General features: G+C 47.4%; 10 protein-coding genes across 10 annotated transcripts; 7 read left to right on the plus strand and 3 right to left on the minus strand.

Moving 5' to 3' along the window:
* Positions 1 to 177: 177 nt before the first annotated feature.
* VTP21DRAFT_1338 (uncharacterized protein) lies at positions 178 to 1,398 on the plus strand (the record flags this gene model as incomplete). Its single annotated transcript, XM_069391414.1, has 4 exons — positions 178 to 205; positions 271 to 364; positions 441 to 495; positions 589 to 1,398. 4 exons carry the CDS (start codon positions 178 to 180, stop codon positions 1,396 to 1,398), a joined length of 987 nt encoding a protein of 328 aa, XP_069251459.1.
* A 458-nt stretch (positions 1,399 to 1,856) lies between these two features.
* Positions 1,857 to 2,985, plus strand: VTP21DRAFT_1339 (uncharacterized protein; the record flags this gene model as incomplete). Its single annotated transcript, XM_069391415.1, has 4 exons — positions 1,857 to 1,939; positions 2,011 to 2,137; positions 2,201 to 2,689; positions 2,821 to 2,985. The coding sequence occupies 4 exons, from the start codon at positions 1,857 to 1,859 to the stop codon at positions 2,983 to 2,985; spliced, it is 864 nt and encodes a 287-aa protein (XP_069251460.1).
* A 409-nt stretch (positions 2,986 to 3,394) lies between these two features.
* VTP21DRAFT_1340 (uncharacterized protein) lies at positions 3,395 to 4,087 on the minus strand (the record flags this gene model as incomplete). Its single annotated transcript, XM_069391417.1, has 1 exon — positions 3,395 to 4,087. The coding sequence occupies one exon, from the start codon at positions 4,085 to 4,087 to the stop codon at positions 3,395 to 3,397; it is 693 nt and encodes a 230-aa protein (XP_069251461.1).
* A 318-nt stretch (positions 4,088 to 4,405) lies between these two features.
* Positions 4,406 to 7,144, plus strand: VTP21DRAFT_1341 (uncharacterized protein; the record flags this gene model as incomplete). Its single annotated transcript, XM_069391418.1, has 7 exons — positions 4,406 to 4,667; positions 5,169 to 5,326; positions 5,395 to 5,647; positions 5,730 to 5,900; positions 6,012 to 6,229; positions 6,342 to 6,854; positions 6,950 to 7,144. The coding sequence occupies 7 exons, from the start codon at positions 4,406 to 4,408 to the stop codon at positions 7,142 to 7,144; spliced, it is 1,770 nt and encodes a 589-aa protein (XP_069251462.1).
* Positions 7,145 to 8,247: 1,103 nt separating this feature from the next.
* On the plus strand, positions 8,248 to 8,724 carry VTP21DRAFT_1342 (uncharacterized protein; the record flags this gene model as incomplete). The annotated part of the gene is made up of 2 exons (XM_069391419.1): positions 8,248 to 8,289; positions 8,353 to 8,724. The coding sequence occupies 2 exons, from the start codon at positions 8,248 to 8,250 to the stop codon at positions 8,722 to 8,724; spliced, it is 414 nt and encodes a 137-aa protein (XP_069251463.1).
* A 954-nt stretch (positions 8,725 to 9,678) lies between these two features.
* On the plus strand, positions 9,679 to 10,640 carry VTP21DRAFT_1343 (uncharacterized protein; the record flags this gene model as incomplete). Its single annotated transcript, XM_069391420.1, has 5 exons — positions 9,679 to 9,838; positions 9,955 to 9,977; positions 10,093 to 10,162; positions 10,227 to 10,486; positions 10,563 to 10,640. 5 exons carry the CDS (start codon positions 9,679 to 9,681, stop codon positions 10,638 to 10,640), a joined length of 591 nt encoding a protein of 196 aa, XP_069251464.1.
* A 366-nt stretch (positions 10,641 to 11,006) lies between these two features.
* Positions 11,007 to 11,585, minus strand: VTP21DRAFT_1344 (uncharacterized protein; the record flags this gene model as incomplete). The annotated part of the gene is made up of 1 exon (XM_069391421.1): positions 11,007 to 11,585. The coding sequence occupies one exon, from the start codon at positions 11,583 to 11,585 to the stop codon at positions 11,007 to 11,009; it is 579 nt and encodes a 192-aa protein (XP_069251465.1).
* Positions 11,586 to 12,187: 602 nt separating this feature from the next.
* Positions 12,188 to 12,963, plus strand: VTP21DRAFT_1345 (uncharacterized protein; the record flags this gene model as incomplete). Its single annotated transcript, XM_069391422.1, has 3 exons — positions 12,188 to 12,347; positions 12,756 to 12,865; positions 12,928 to 12,963. The coding sequence occupies 3 exons, from the start codon at positions 12,188 to 12,190 to the stop codon at positions 12,961 to 12,963; spliced, it is 306 nt and encodes a 101-aa protein (XP_069251466.1).
* An 872-nt stretch (positions 12,964 to 13,835) lies between these two features.
* On the plus strand, positions 13,836 to 14,540 carry VTP21DRAFT_1346 (uncharacterized protein; the record flags this gene model as incomplete). Its single annotated transcript, XM_069391423.1, has 1 exon — positions 13,836 to 14,540. One exon carries the CDS (start codon positions 13,836 to 13,838, stop codon positions 14,538 to 14,540), a length of 705 nt encoding a protein of 234 aa, XP_069251467.1.
* Positions 14,541 to 15,056: 516 nt separating this feature from the next.
* VTP21DRAFT_1347 (uncharacterized protein) lies at positions 15,057 to 16,585 on the minus strand (the record flags this gene model as incomplete). Its single annotated transcript, XM_069391424.1, has 2 exons — positions 15,057 to 15,415; positions 15,460 to 16,585. The coding sequence occupies 2 exons, from the start codon at positions 16,583 to 16,585 to the stop codon at positions 15,057 to 15,059; spliced, it is 1,485 nt and encodes a 494-aa protein (XP_069251468.1).
* Positions 16,586 to 17,060: the final 475 nt, after the last annotated feature.

Raw genomic sequence — 17,060 nt, forward strand, 5'->3', positions numbered from 1 at the left:
ATCGAAGAGAAAATCTGCGCCACGCTCTCATGCTAACATCCACGTGATAAGTTACTACGTAATACCTCCATTACTAATAGATGCAGCGGTAACTTTGCATTCTCGGGGGCCGAAGTAAAAAAGAGTCTTGCTTCAGGAAAAGCAAAGATAAAGCAGCTCCACTACTCGTTATAGACTATGAAAGCAGTCCTCGTCAAAGCACCCGGTACGTCATAGTACGTCCACGCCATGACAATTGGATGGTTAACTTGACTATTTGTTTACAACCAGGTGACGCATCGCAACTTTACATTGGGGATGCTCCCACGCCCTTGGTGGGCGACCACGAAGTCCTTGTCAAGATTCAATCTTTCGGGCTCAATAGGTATAGTTGCATTAAAAAAAAAGGGAGGGGGGGAGGGAAGAGGAACGCGGATTTATAACCCATTTATAAACCACAGAATGGACATATTACAACGCGAAGGAAGATATCCGCCACCGCCCGGTGTCACCGAGGCAAGCAATATTAGCTTGATAAAAATACGTGGCGACATTTTCTTTTAACGCTTTCTCTTTTTTTTTCATTTTAATGGGGGCCCTGTACCGTAGATTCTTGGAGTGGAGATGGCCGGTGTCATTGAAAAAGTTGGCCCCAAGGTCACGTTGCACGCCGTTGGAGACCATGTCTGCGGGCTCATGAAAGGCGGCGCCTACGCCGAGTACTGTGTCATTCATGAGGAGTTGGCATTTGCCATTCCGGAGGGATTCACGCCCCAACAGGCAGCTGCCATCCCAGAAGTTTGGATTACTGCCTACCAAGCATTGCATAAAGTAGGAGAACTGAAGGCGAACCAGGATGTCCTAATTCATGCCGGTGCAAGCGGTGTGGGGCTTGCTGCCATCCAGCTGGCCAAACTCGCAGGGGCGCGGAACATTTGCGTGACGGCAGGCTCGGACGAAAAACTGCGGACCTGTAAGGAAATGGGCGCCACCGTCACCATCAACTACCGTACGCAGCGGTGGCTTGATGTCGTGATGGAGCATACCCAGCAGCGTGGAGTCGATATGATTATCGATTTCGTGTGTGCTGATTACTGGAACGATAACTTGCACGCCCTGGCGCGGGATGGGCATATGGTCATGCTCGCCACGCTCTCCGGCGGCAAAGTCACCGAAGGCAACCTCGCCCCGATCCTAGCCAAAAGACTCCGCATTCAAGGCTCTACGTTGCGCTCCCGATCGCTAGAGTACCAGATTGAGCTGGCCCGCGATGTGCGACGAGATTTGCTCCCTCTTTTAGCAAGTGGGGCCCTCCGCGTGGTGATTGACAAGGAGTACCCATGGAGCGAGATTGCAGAAGCCCATCGGAGGATGGAGAAGAACTTGAATGTAGGCAAGATAGTGGTGAATGTGGAGTGAATATAGACTATAGATGAAGCAGGGTCCTAGGGTCCCTGTTTCTTGAGGGCAAAAAATAAAGGCACCTCGGCCCCCTTGGGGGAGTTAATTTTGGAGCATTCTGGTTGTTGGATTTAGCGAGATGAAAGACGTGAGACCTGCTTTGCCCAGCGATTTGTTTATATGGCTGGTTTTGGCAGCTTCTCCTTTAGCACAAATCCCCCAGACGGGCGCAGTCCAATGGGGACCGGCCAACTTTCTCCTCGGTTTGATAGGTTTCAATGCTGATAAAAGAATATGCACGGAACCTTATCGGGGAAGGGTCAGGGCAGGAGGACAAGTTATCTAAGATATGGGGCCTCCTTGTCCTTTGCCCTCGCTTCCCTATCCTACCCCTTTGCCTTTTCTCCCCACGCTTTCGCCTCTCTTCCCCGGCTCTCCCACGCCCTCTTCATCCCCCTCATTCTCCCCTTTCCGCAATGACCTTCACAATGAACAAGGAATTCTGGTCCAACGCATTAGGATACTTGAGCATTTTCTGTTGGATCGTGGTGCTCACTCCGTAAGCGACCATGCCACAGCGGTCATGTCCCCAACCCGTGCTAACCTGTGTTTTGCTATTCCTCTATAAAGGCAGCTGCTTCAGAACTATAAGCGAAAGTCCGGAAATGGGCTCTCATGGAACTTCCTAATCATCTGGCTCCTAGGCGACATCTTTAATTTGCTTGGTGCCGGGATGCAGGGCTTGATGTTTACTATGGTGAGTGTATAGGGCTGCTCTTCGGCTCCTAAAGGTCAGCAGATTAACATGGGTTGGCTGTAGTTACTCCTGGCAGGGTGGTTTATTGTGTCGGACGTGCTGCTTATTCTTCAGGTCTTTTATTACCGAAAGCAACCTCGCTGCTCAAGTAGCGTCGGGAAGCCGTGCGAAACTTCCCTGCTCCTTCCCTCAGCAGTCCATCCGAGCTTCGAGGAGGAGAAGCACACGTCGTCCAACCCACCGTCATTTGTGCTTCTTACGCTCTTCTCCTTAGGCGCGCTCGCCCTGCTCTTCTTCTTCACCTACGCTGTCTGGGGCCATCGCAGCGAATCCAGTTTAGGCGCCACCATCTTCGCGTTTCAAGGGGGCGGGCTAAACCACACGGACACGCATCTCTTTGTGATAGCGCAGATACTGGGGTGGGTTTCGACCGTGCTTTACATAGCTTCGCGAATCCCTCAAATCCTGAAGAACGCTCGTGAGAGATCGTGCGAGGGCCTGTCCGCCCTGATGTTCTTATTTATGGTGCTAGGGGACCTCACGTATTGTTTGGTAAGTCTCTCATGTTCGGCCTCTTGCTCTGAATGGAGTAAGATTCAGAGCTTATTTCTTGCATTAAACTTCCTGTTTATTAATCTTTTATTTCGTTTTTGACGCTTGTTTTTTTTTTCTCAACCCCCTAGTCGATTTTGCTTTTCTCAACCGAGGCCCGCTACCTTGCCTTGAATCTGCCGTGGATAGCCGGTAGCCTAGGTACGCTGGTGTTCGACTTTGTCATTCTCGCCCAATTATATCACTTCAGACACCCGATCTCCCATACTCGCCTTGATCCTAAGTCTCTTTGCTAATTTATTTTGTAACAGCTTGTTGTATCGCATCCTGTACATATTAATGACATATATATACATATACATATTCATATTATACATAGATAAATATATATATATATATATCGGAGATGTTTTTTTTCGAGATGGTGCACACCCATTTAATTTAATAGCTACCAATACAATCGTGGCGCTGCATGACTAATCCTTGTCTGATATTAAAGTTAGCAGCAGCTAGATTAAAATAATAGTAGACAGCAATAACAAAAAAAAAAGAAAACATTAATTCTGTGAAAAGATTGATAAAATTGAGAAATGGATAGGATAGAAAGGAGAGCAAGCTTAATCTAAGACCTATATTAAAGTTAATTAAATAAAAAAAAGAATAGTGTTAGCCGCGAGAAGGAAGAGGGCCTTCTGTGTGGCTATTTTATACGGCTTCTTCCTTATTGCTTCCGGGTGCATTGATCGTATCCAGCTGGGTTGGCTGCGGCTGCGGTTGGGATTGCCGAGGTGCCAGGCCCTCCCGCCTGAAGATGATAAACTCCTTAGCGGCAATGGCGGTGGCGGCTGCCCAGCACAGGAAGGAGAACCAGGAGAAGACCGCGGTTGCAATGACTGCAGGGCACCCATAGAACCCCGAAAAGGAGCAGCGTAGGAGACTGGGGACGGTGGAGGAGGCGACGGCAGCACAAAACCAGAAGAGCAAAAAGAAGACGTTAATGCCCAGTAGAACGCGAGGATCTCGGCGCTTTTCGTCAAGCGAGGTGAGTAGAGAAGTATGAGCCGCAATGACGCATGGGATCGTGTAGATCAGGGTGAAGAGGGCGACCACGAGGGCAAAGTTGATGCTTGAAGAAAATCCAAACAAAACATCCACGCTCCGTCCGGCCGTGATCAGCACAATGAAGGCCAGCGCGAGAGCGGCGTAGATAAGGAACAGCGAGCTCCTGTCCAAGAAACTAGAGGAGAGGGGCATTTTAAAGGGCTGGTAGATTGATTGAGCGATGAATCGATCTTGATCAAGAGTAGGAACGTCGGAGAAGAGAGGAGGAAGAGGAAGATAGCAGTGTTGGGAGGTGGTGAAAGGTATGACAACTTCTACCACCAGAGACCGCCACATTTTTGATTGAGGCGTGGAAACGGGGTTTCGCAAACCTTTTTTCCCTCCATTGGATGGAGCAATCACCGGCCCAAGCTTGGAACAAAGCTCAATTTCGAAACCCGAATGTTTTCCTCGATAGTTGGCTAGCAAGCGATGCCAATTTATTTAGCTCGATGAATGCCGCCCTCCCGCTATTCCATGGAGGATGGGGAGGGGGGGGGGTGACGTCGCCACTCTTACGGGTGCTTCTTTTCTCCGCGAATCCATCGCGTGCAGATGCATCCCATTCATCACAGACTTGTTTGACATATTGGGCTGTGCCCTTTTAACACGCCAATGGAGGGCGGCGGCTCGCTTGCCATCCCTACCGGGGTTCCCCGTAAGAGGGAGGACTGCTATTCTTTTTTCCCTCCTTTTGGTCTCCTCTTCGCAGGCTTAGAGGCCAGAGGAGCCCTCTCGTTCCCTTGTCCAACCAGCCTCGGCTACAAACTTCTCCATGACCTTGCGTGCATCGAGGCAGAGAATTTCTCGAGGGAAAAAGCGGGCCCGCGAATGAAAACAAGGGCGGCCAGCGAGATTTGGGGAATGGGTGGAACGGGTGACCTCTCGCCTCGGCCGCCATTGCCTAATTCAAGTGCAGCCAAGCTGCAATTCTAAAGAAGCATGACTGTGAAATTGAAAACACTTACCAGACTGCTGGTTCTCGATTGCATCACACTCCGCACACGCCCAAGTATTCGGGTTTTTTTTATATTCTCTCTCTCACCTCTGCAACGGTTCGCGAATAAGGTTGCTGCCCCATCTTTCGATAGTGTGACATATCCTCGTTTTGATGCCGTATTAACATCTATTTTTTTTTTCTGTGCGTTCCCGTTCTCCGCTTTCTTTCTTGTTCCCGCCCTCTGTTTTCCCCCCTAGGACAGGTTCTTCCCCTCCCCCCTCTCCCATTCCCCCTTTGAAGAGTTGAGCTGCTACTTTCCATTGCCCATTCTCCTTTTCTTTCTGCCATTGCAAGCTCGCCAATCCCCTCATCCAAGCGAACCCCTTCTCCTCTGAATTGTCCCTCTTCCCGCTCATCCTCATTAACCCTGCAAACCAGAAAAAATGATACCAGAAAACGCGCATCACTATACCCTTCCAAGCCCTGGAAAGCACTTATTCCCTCCCCCCAATCTCTCCCCATTCTCATCCGGCCCCCCGACCCCCGACTCCGAAATCGAAAGCCGCATCCGCCGTCCATTTGAGCGGCTTCCCAGCGTAAGACTCGCGTTCTTCATGGTGCCATCGCCCGCTGCATAACCATTGTTGTTCTTTTGGATTCGTAGAGCCCGACGCAATCAAGCTTTGAAAACGACTCGGATTTACTCCCTCCCCTCCACCGCTTAGACCGCCTCTCCCTATCAAGCCCCACGACTAGCCACGTTTTCATGGGAAGAGGCTATGCAAGCGAAAGGAGCATGTTTGAGTGGCGCCAGCTGGTTCCTCCGCCTTTCTGGCCCTTGTCCTGGTGCGAGGAGACCTCGTCCATAGCCTCGGCCGCTGTGACGATGCCGGCCAGGCGAAAGAGATCCGAAGATGGTAAGCGGGCGAAATAAACTCTGTTCCACCTTGGGCTCTCCGAGCAATGGCTTTGCTGACTCCCTTTTGCCAACTCCTTCAGCCTCGCGTTTTGCGGATGCCCAGCTCGAGGACTTTGTCGGCGAGATCTACCCCCTCTGCAAGGACCAACAGGGCTGCCGGTTTCTGCAGCGCAAGCTCGAGGAGAAGAGCAGGCGCGCCTGTGAGCTCGTGTTTAATGAGGTGGTGGACCATTTCTCGGAGCTCATGACGGGTGAGTCTCAGTTGTGTCCTTACTTTCCCTTCCCTCTCTTTTCTCCCCTTCCCTCCCTCTGCCCCCTCTTCGAATTCGAGTTCTAATTATGAAGATTTTGGGGGAGTTTAGATCCATTTGGGAACTATCTGTGCCAAAAGCTTCTCGAACATTGCACAGACGAACAGCGCACCGTGCTGGTGGATCGGGTGGCGCCAGACCTTGTCGCCATCTCCATGAACCTGCACGGGACTCGGGCGGTACAACGGATGGTCGAGTGTCTGTCGAACCCTAGGCAGGTGCACTCTGTCATCGTCGCGCTGGAGAGGAACGTCGTTACACTGATTAAGGTTAGGATTTAACCTTCGGATCGATTCAACCTATTTGCTCATCTTTTCCCTCCCCTCTCTTCCTCTCTCGCTACACCCTCCTCCCCTCCCAAATTTCTCGTTCGATGCTTAGAACCTCAATGGCAATCACGTCATCCAGAAATGCCTGAAGAAGATGAGTCTGACCGAGTCTGCGTTCATTTATGACACGGTGGCGCGGCATTGTGTCGAGGTCGCCACCCACCGCCACGGCTGCTGCGTCTTTCAACGCTGCGTCGACCACGCCTCCGAGATTCAGCGCGCGCAGCTCTCCCACCAGGTGATCGCCAACGCCCTGGCCCTTGTGATGGACCCCTATGGCAACTATGTCGTGCAGTACATCATCGACCTGGATTGCGACGAGGCCGGCGCCGGGTGGGTGACGGAGATGATGGTGCGGCAGTTCCTGGGCAACATGTACCGCCTCTCCCTGCAAAAGTTCAGCTCCAACGTCATCGAGAAATGCCTGCGCGTTTCCGGGCCATCCCTGCGCAGAAAGATGATCGAGGAGCTATTGCCCTACGTGGGTGCGCTGCTTGCGGATTCCTATGGGAACTATGTGGTGCAGACGGCCCTGGATCATGCGGACAAAGAGCAGCGGGCCAAGGTAAATGACCCTGGCCTAGAGGGTGACCCCCCCCCCTCCCCTCTCTCCTAGTTTCTGTGTTGTCTTTAGCTGACCCCTTCCTCTTTGTTATTTAGCTGGTGGAAATGATCCGACCCCGCCTCGCAGCTATTCGAAACACCCCGCATGGCAAGCGAATCCAAACCAAGCTGCAACGGCATGCCATTGAGGATTGGCAGCTCAGCTATGATGCGTCGTTTCTCAAGAGCGATACCAGTGCGGTGACGGTACAGGAGCTGGCCAGGCCGTTGGGCTATTACCGCTATCTTTGAGAGCGTTTCTGGTTGTCAAATAGCAACGCGAAATGAAAAAATGTGGACAGTAATTTTTTTTGTTTTCTTCTCTCTCCCTCTCTTTTCTCCCCCCACCCCCTGTTATGTTATGTGTACTGTGTTCTAGCGTGTGTTTACTAGCTGTTACTTGCTCATCTTTCTATCTAAATGAGAACTTTTGGATACGGACTCACTATTCATTCTATATACCATATTCACTATACGCATTTAATATCGCACTGTTTAGCCCATACTCTATATCCATAGGACATTCAATTTTTATTTTTTTTTATTTCCATTATTTTACCTATTTCTTTATTTTTTTTATCTTGTCGACCAGACGGTTTATTTTTTTTTTGTCACTCCTAATTGTATGTATATTTCTATTTTGGCCAATATTGCTTGGGGACTCTCCATATAAGGTGGCTGGTCCAAGAGTAAGAAAGAGTGCTGGGACAATCTCACCGGGCATTTCAGCCCAAGATTGAATGTCAGATTTCTGAGTGTTCCAGCAAGAGGACATAGGGTTTAGAGGGGAACGAACAAGACAGAGAGTTTGGGGGAAGAGGCATTGAGCGTTTAGAGTTGCCCCTCACCATTGATTTATGCGGTGCATTCTTTTTTTGTGCTCCTCAGTTCCCAGTTAACTCTCTTTCTCTTTTCCCCTCCTCCCCGCTAGCACCGTTTGCGGTAGAGTTTGCGAAGATTTGTGCGACTTTTCTTCCCAGTCTCTAGTAGTGGTTCTAGCTTTCCCTTCTAATTCTGTTCTCATCCTTGATTCCTTGCCCCTCTATTTCCAACCCAACACGGCCGCCTCCCCCCCTCTCCGCCTCCCTCTCCCCCCTGCCAATAGGTCTTCTTTGTCGGGTGTGAATACTGTTTTTGGGCCGGCCAGCTAATATTCTAAGACAGAAGAGAAACATTTTCTAGTTGGTTTTGGTATATCACGCTAGGGCTTGAAACCAAACGCGAACTCTTCATTCTTATTAAACGGGAAAAGCTTCGCTCTCTCTCCCCTCTTGTCCCCCTCATTCCCTGTGTCATCCCCCATTTCGCGTGTATTTGCTTGGTATCTATTGTCATTGGGTGCACATTAAGAAGCCATGGATCTCGATTTCTGCCTGTTCTGTATGAATCGCACCCAGGTAAGAGACTTCCTTCATCTCCTGACCATTCCAGTTCGCGTATCTCACCTCTCCACGGCAAAGGCGGGTGACGCCTACTGCAGCGATGCCTGCCGCTACCGCGACTCCCTCCGCCCCTCCTCCACCGACATGCCCCCAACCCCTAAAACGCTTGGGCCCACGACCCATCCTCCAGAGGCGACCTTTCACGGTATCCATCCTCTCTCACCCACCGCGCCTACGCATCCCGTGCCAAAATACTCCTCTACGCTTCCGGTTTCGCTGCAGCACTACGGGTTTCCCGTCAAGTACGCGCGGAGAACCTCCTACTCGCACGCGAGCCTCGTTCTACCTGCATCCGGTGGCGCCTCGCTTGAGCTGGAAGAGGGCGAGAAGGAGGATGCGGGAGATATGAAGACACCAAAGAACTTTTTAAAGTGCGTTGGCTCCATTTGAGTGGCGTGACGTCGACGCCGACGACCATGTTGGGCGGCTCCCTTTTTCCGCCTAAAACCTATCTATTTCAATATATATATATACGTCTGTGATGTTTCCAATACTCTCCCGTGTTATCCTCTTTTTATAATTTGTGCTTAGACTATATTCAATGTTTCTAATGAATGTATTTCAATGGTTTTTTTGATTTGAAAACTTTCTCTGTGTATTTCTTTTTTTTTTCTTTTTCCTCGCCTTGCTACTTCGTTCCCTCTTGAGCCCCGCGTATCTTTATTTGTAATTTTTTTTTTCCCTCTCCTTTTTTTACCCTCTCTCCTTTTGCCCTAATGCCTCTTCGGTTGGTTGCACCGTTTTATTCTCTTTTCTCGCAGGACCGTGCTCCCGTCCTGTTTTCACCTAGACTGGAGGGTCAAACTTGTATTTTCCCTTTGGGTTGCCCCACCCATGGTAACAATAAAGTGTATTATGGGTTTTCTCGTGAATACATGTTGACGGAGTTCCATTCTTGTTCGCAAGCCACTCCCCTCCTCCGCGGCTCCACCAGCTCAGCAGGAGCAAAGAAGCTCGCCTGCGGCCTTGGGAGAGAGCAGTAGCAATCCGAGAGTGGGCGGAATAAAAGGAGCCCAAGTGTCAATCAGAAACCCGGAGAGTCCCAGCGCGTCTTCCCCTTCCCCTTTAGATATTGGACCTATTTCTCTTCCTTGAAATTCGCTGCCCACCCCTCCATCGGGTGGCTTAAAATATCCCCAGAACTCTCAGAGATTCGCGAAAAAAGTCCAAAGTAGATAAAAAAAGTCGACCCCCTTGTCTAACACCCATCTTTCCCTTCTTGTTCATTTATTTTTTACTTTTTTTTTTCATTCATAAATCATTGCCTGCTTTTTCATTTTGTCCCATCCCCATCTCGCCTCCCCAAAATCAATTCACACCCCAGATTAACAATTTCTCACTACCATGGCCGAGCAGCAAGATGACCTTGTCCCAACCATGACCGAGGGCTATCGTGTGGGGGAGAAGAAGACCCTCGAGGAGTACCACAACCTCGATGCCGGGGATGAATCGCTTCGGAAGTGGAAAGAAAGTCTCGGCCTGAAGGCCGGCGCGGGTAATGCCGGTAAGTTGCTGTTATTTGTTTTTTTGAGAGACGGCAACGCGTTCGCTCCCCAATCAACGTCCACGTTGGGCTGACCCATCTCGATTCTTCTTTTTTCCCCCTTTTCAAAATTGTAGCTCCTCCTGATGATCCACGCAAGGTAAATACCCATCCACTACCCTTTCCCCCTTCTCACTCCTTCCCTATTGCATTCATTTTTGATGCTCTCCATCCACCATGGCCTCCCCTCCTAACTCTAATACTTGGGTGATTAGGTCGTGGTGCTCCAGCTGGCAATGGAGGTAGACGGACGCGATGACGTTGTTCTAGATCTCTCCTCAAAAGGTAAATACCATCCGTTCGTGGGAACTTCATCCCCGTTCCGCTCACACCCCATATTTTCCTCTAGATGCACTTGAGAAGACAAAGACCACCGTGATCACCATCAAGGAGGGTATCCACTATCGGTTCAAGATCAAATTCAAGATCCAGCACGACGTCGTGTCGGGTCTCAAGTATCTGCAGGTCGTAAAGAAGATGGGCGTCCGTGTGGACAAGGAGGAGAACATGCTCGGGTCCTATGGCCCGTCGGCAGAGCCCTACGAGAAGAAGTTCCCAGAGGAGGAGGCTCCCTCGGGGATGTTGGCCCGCGGCCGCTACGAGGTCAAGGTAAGTGGAGACCCTCCCTCTCCCGGTTTGATCCCCCTCTGCCCTGCCGCTCACCCACGGATTTTCGCTTCCTTAGAGCAAATTCGTCGACGACGACGGCATCGTCCACCTAGAATGGCAATGGGCCTTCAAGATCTCCAAGGATTGGGAATAAAACATCTCGGTTTCTTTTTATTCTAATTTTTCTACTTCCCTTATTATTTCCTCTGTTCATTGTGGTTTGAATTCTGAATCACAATGAACTCCTTCTATGTTGTTTTTCTTTTTTGGTCTTCCACAATTCCTTATTTCTTAACATTGATTTCTCACTCCTATCGATTATTGAAAAGCCAAATAAAAACAAGAGTAAAATAACTTGGGCGTTTTTCCCGTTAAATTTTTGATCGCTACAGATTTAAAAAAGCATGTAGATATGTACCAGATAAAAGTATCGAAGTGAAATGAGAAAGTTAAAAAAAAATATAAAGCACAGCGGATCTTCACTGCGAACAAAGAGAAGTCCGAGTAATGTCACAAATGTTCAAGCGTTTTTGCCAGCTCTTTCCATCACCAGTACCTCCAGCGCGCGCTGCGCAAGTGTGAGCTGTTCCTCCAGTTTCTGAACTCGGGCCGCATGCTCTCGCTCCCGGGTTTCCAGTCCCGCCTTTTCGGTTGTAAGCAAAGCTAATCGCATTTCTAGGCGAGCATTATCTGCCTCGAGCTCGGAACACCGTTGCTCGAGAGTGTTCATTTTCAAGGCCTTGCGGAGCCTTGATCGGCGAGCGGCATCCGTGTTGCGCTGCCGTTTTCGGGCAATCTTTTCTTCAAGTTTCTTTTGGGCCTCCATGGTTTGGCGGGATTGAATGGGAGAGGTGGGGGGATCAGGAGCAGAGTAAGTTGGTGGAGTGGGGAGTGGGGTTGGGGTGGAGAGGGGAAAACTATGGGCGGACGAGGTAACGGGGGAGGGAAGCTCCTCAAACAAAGCGGAGGGAGGAAGGCTGGCAGGCAATTGTTTTTCCTGCTCGGCCTGGTCTTGCTCTTGATCCGGCGAAGGGTAGAGGTAGAAGTCGTTGGAGAGCCAGTCGTCTAGCGCGGCTTGCAATTCAGTAGCTGGATTCATGAGGTAATGTTCAGGACTCGGAGGGGAATTAGAAATGTGGAATGCGATAACTTTTGAGAGGTGGAGAAGTGTGTGGGAGTGAGGTTGACGAATGGATTCTTTTGATTTTTTTTCGTTTAAATTAGATAAATCCTTTAACCAGTTAACTAAGCGAACCCTTTAAGCATAAGGCTCGCAAAGTCGTTTTCGGTTGAGACAGTTGAGTTCGTGCAAAGTCAACAGAGGTCTTCACCATAATCTCATAGGAGACAGCTCAGATATCTTCTCTAACTAACGTTCGTTTATTGACACAGAATTCTTTGGATGCCTCGTTCAAGACTTCAAGCAAGAGGAAAGCCAAGAAAAAATGCGGACGAGGTCGATGCCCTTATATAACATAATGGATTAGGTTCGAAACTTGACAAAACTGGTAATTTCGGGGCTTTTCATGATAAATCCATTCCGTCAACTTCGACGAATTTGACCAACTGCGTTCCTTAGAAAAGTTGACTCATGCCAACTCATCATTTGTTGTTAAATGCGGATTTGACGTTTGAAGATCCAATGGAATTGACCCCGCTCACCAAATTTTGCCTTTGATGGCAATTTATTCAATTTCATATATGGGAACCACATCTTCATGGGAGCGCGGAGATCTTTGCCAAAAAGCTGCTCTGCCGTGGGACTCTTCATCCAGAAAACAGCCGGAATTCTTGGAAAATCACTCGTGTAGCGTTATTAAGAAACTAGTACCCGCCGGAATAGGGCTGCATTCATACCCTGGTGGGTCGTAAGGACCTTCTCTATGCTCAAACTCTATCTCGGAACCGGGCACGTTGTAAGAGAGAGCATAGCTTCTGCTTCGTCTTCGCTACAGCCTGCTAACAAGTTGATAAGTATATCACACTCGTACTCCTTGATCAGGTTGCATAGCTGCGTTATGGTAGTTAACGATTCGCTTGGCGGCCAATTCTACCATATTATAGCGATGCTAATTTGAAATGGTAAAAACGAATTGCTTAATAGGAGAGGGCCCTTGAAAGACAGGCGAGAAGATCCGCACTGCCACCACCGCAGCCAGACTCATTCAGGGCCAGGCAATTTAAAAAGGAAGTATAATTATCCTTTGTACCAGCAAATGGGTACATGAATATCGTCTCAAAAAGCCTACCGATTTTCATCATGTGGTAGACGGGGTAGGGCGATCTGGATCTTACCGAAGCGGTAAGATTGGTCGGGCAGCACTTGCGTTGATTGGAGTTCCTCTGGAGGATCGGAATGCACTGCTACAGTTAATCCTGGCATTTGCATAATGCACGCTCAGTACTTTCTCCGATCAGTCTATAATATGACTATATTTTAGGCTACTGGGTCATATTTCGGAAGCTCTAAGAGCTGACTGCGTATAGGTGTTCAGGGCAATGCATCGGACTTTGGCGCAAATCAAGGTCCGATTTTGAGGGGAGTGTGTTCCTAGGAGTATACGAAAGAATCCAAGAATCCAAAAGGATTAGGTTAAAACTAGGAATATCATTCTGTTCTCTTAGCAGTCTTGAGGGTTCCTCGATAAACATTTCTTTGAAAATTCATGAGTATAGTCTATACACAAGGATCTGTAAATAAGTGGAAATTCTTGGCATAAGCTTGGAAGCAACAGTAGGTATCCTCAAAGTAACTACGCTAATTGTGCTAGTGAAGGCTGTTTCTTCTCTGATGATCCTCCTATTTCAAATGCTGTTTTAAACCTCTGTAACCTATTAAAAATGATTTAGGAGATTAGAGAACAGATAAAATAATAAAGCTATGGTGCAGATTTAGAAGATATAGAAAGTTAGGTATAATATACCTATATTATAGAGGAGGCTAGGTTGATTAATATTGAAAGTATTTAGTTTATTATTGGGTATGTTAACATGAAAAAAAAATATTAATAGGAGAATGGGTACTTTACGTGTTGTAATTGGAAAATAACTACACGTACCTGTGAATCTATTTCGCTAGGAAAGAAGACTCCAGGATTGACCTTGGCAATTTGCCTAGCTCTTAAAGATTAGGTGTAATACTGAAAATTTTGCGTATATATTTTAACCAATTGAATTTAATTATTCTGGTTTTGTCGAGTCAGTTGGACTCTATAAAATAAGAAAGTCTGAAATTAACTAACGTGGATAAATTATTTCTACACAAGGTTGTTTCCTTTTTTTTATCTTCACTATCGCTTTATGAGAGAGTGAGTCGTTTCAAGCATTATATCTCCAAAAGGATATCAAAATGTCACAGAAGAAAATCCTATCTTCATTTGATGTTTTTAATGCTATTAAAAACGGCGACGAGGATTTAATCAATTCATACTTTCTCAGCGATGGAGACGCAATAGACAGTAAAGGATGGACACCGCTCTTTTATGCCGCGTTGGAAGGAGACTTCAGGATAGCAAAGTTGTTGATTATGCGTGGTGCGGATGTCAATGCCGTAGATAATCGCGGATGGACGCCACTTTTCTGTGCCTCGTCAAAAGGACACCTCGAGATCGCAAGGCTGTTGATAGTTTGTGGGGTAAATGTCAACGCCGTAGATAATCGCGGGTGGACACCACTCTTCTGTGCTTCGTCGGAAGGACATTATGAGATGGCGAAGCTGCTGGTATCACGTGAGGCGAACGTCAACGCTATAAGCAATCGCGAGTGGACGCCGCTTTTCTGCGCTTCATCGGAAGGACACTTCGTACAACATTATACGAAAATGATCAAGAATGCACCAAAAATTGCGAAAAAGGCAGGATTAGCTACATATGAAAGAGGAATGCGACAGAATTTTATGGTAGATGGTAGATATTCGCTATCTCTTTTCAACTTCACCAGGCGAATTAGCTTTCCTCCATTTAGCATGGCTCGCTTAACCCAATATTTTAGTATGAATACTCTATATTTTTACAATATCTTTTCTGTCCAATTTTTCGAGATTGTGATACTGTAAAACTATTTATGTATTTGCTATATTTCCATTTATATTTCCATCAAATGCGTATTGTAAGAGGAATTAGGTGTATATTGCTGTATATTTTTTACAATACCTTTTCTACCCATTTTTTCGCGGCTGTGATACTACAAAATTATATATAAAAAAATAAATGAGCAAATTATGGCGGTATATTTTGTAACGATGTTGACGTTGATATAATTTACTTGTAAGAGCAAGTAGGCAGTAAGCAGTATAATACTGTATTATTAAACAATTAGTTCAATATTTTACATCCTATGAAAATACTCAGCAATGTTTATCAGGTTAGGAATCTCGTAGACACTTTAAGCAATTAAAAGATATGAAACTGGGCATTTGAATATTTAAATAATTCAACTTAAGCATATTAACAATATCTCAAAAGCTATCTGCATAAGTTGGGGGTAAAAGATGACTCATCTTGTTTAGTTGAGGGCCAGGTTCTATCGTTCCCCTTCTGACGACTACGCCGTGATAGCCCTCCGCCGTCATTTAGAAGCGAAGGTGCGGGATAAGCTCCCCCCACTCCGTCTCACTCAAGCTCTTTTCCACCCCATATACATTGACACAAAGATAAGACCATGAAAATGCACTCAGGATCCACAGAATGGCTAGCACAACACTTATCAACCTTCTCTGTACACTTCTGTAAAACCGGAAGCGAAATATACGAGCATAGACCACGCCCATGAATATGCTGAGGCCACATAAAGCAAGGCATATGCAGGTCACGTATAGTTTGAGGCGAGGATATACCCCTCCGGCAGGCAGATACGGCCACGACACGATATCCGGGTCCATAGCATCGTTGATGGCAGAGGGTGGTTTGAAAATTAACCAGCAGCCAAAGGCTAATCCGCCAACCACTATTGCGTATAAAGTCACAAAAACGAACCAGCCCGTAAGGTTTTTAAATTTGGATAGAATACGAGCGGCCTCACTCTTTGCATATTCTGTAGTGAGATTAGGCCCTTACGCGTCATCATTGGAAGATCCTTTCCATCGTCCACTATCACCTCTCGCTTCATGCCAGGAGGCAACCACCGGTTATTCAGTCTTAGCACCGCTAACCCGCCGTGTTTACGCCAGATAGACACCATCACAAGCTGTACAAGCGCGGCAGGTAAAGCAAGAATGGCCCAGACCCCGATAAATGGGGGTGGCTTTTGTTGGTGTAGTCGAAATATGGCGCTCAATGCAGCGCCTAGCACTTGCATTGCTCCTGCAGCAGCAAACACTCTTCCTGCAATCTCGCGCCAACTTAACGCGCCCTCAGGTGGCGCAATGAGCACCTCAGCCAGTACTTGCGCCTCTATGGCAGAAAGTAGCCTGACCAAACACGCATTTTCAGGCCATCCGTCAAGGTGGGTCAGGCTATCCCATATTTTATTCCACAGTTTGACTTTTTCTGCCAGCTCTTTTTTAATCGAATACTCGTGCCCGCACCTATGGCAAAAGACAAGTACTTCCCGATTGAATGCTCGGGAGATGGACCCTAAAAGGGCATCCTCTGCAACATGGCAGAGGCGATACGGAGTGCAGTATGTAATATGCTCCCTGGCCTCGCCTTTATGTTCACTGCAGTCCATGATGAAGGAATCTCGCTGTGGCTTGGCCCTCACGAGTAATAACTCATCGCAGGGCATGTCATCCGCGGTCAACACCAGGATGCTTTGCATACTAATAATGCGTTTAAAAACGTCCCCATTATTTTTGCTTTTTTGCCACGCTATTAGACGAATCAGTAAGTTCAGGAACAGTTGGCCAGGCTGGAACGCAGAGGCGAGTATGGATTCAGCATTCTCCGAACTAAAGACGGTGTTTCCGAGTCCCCCGATAGCCAACAGAGTAGCCAGAGTATGCCACAGTAGGGCGATCACATGCGGAAGGATTTCATAATAGGGCTTATCCTCCCCCCAGCTTATTCTCTCTAGTCCCACTGCGGGATTTGCTTGTAGGATTAGCGAGAGGCCCAGTAGTTTGAGCCACGACGAATATCCCAGTTTATAGTTGATATTCATGATTATCTGTCTCCTCACAACGAAAAAAAAATCCTTATACTCTTCTCAACGCTTGCAGCCTTGCCCCTGCCGACAAGTTGATCCGTGACGCTGTGTACTAACTGGCAACTCAAGAGAGTTTGAAAAAATTAACAGCAATAATATGGGACAAAATCAGCTTCTGATAGCCAAAGGTTAGGAAGAGGTGTTGCGCGTAATATTTAGATGTTTATCAACTACTTCAATGGGAAAAGAAAATATTTATACCAAGTTTCTTGATGCAATATATATTGAAATGGCATACGAAATAAAGTTGAGGTGTTTCACAGCCACGAAATATAGTAAATAGCTGAAGATGTTTCATACTTTTCTATTGTTATTTCCTCGATGTATTATCACTATATCATCCTCTTTTTCGATGGAATAGTTACAAACATGTCGAAGCTGCTAAATATCAATGGTTTCGAATGATTTTAGCACTACACATTATACTGTT

This window comes from Calcarisporiella thermophila, assembly GCF_041956535.1.
Source record: "Calcarisporiella thermophila strain CBS 279.70 unplaced genomic scaffold VTP21scaffold_11, whole genome shotgun sequence".
NCBI classification, from domain to species: domain Eukaryota; kingdom Fungi; phylum Calcarisporiellomycota; class Calcarisporiellomycetes; order Calcarisporiellales; family Calcarisporiellaceae; genus Calcarisporiella; species Calcarisporiella thermophila.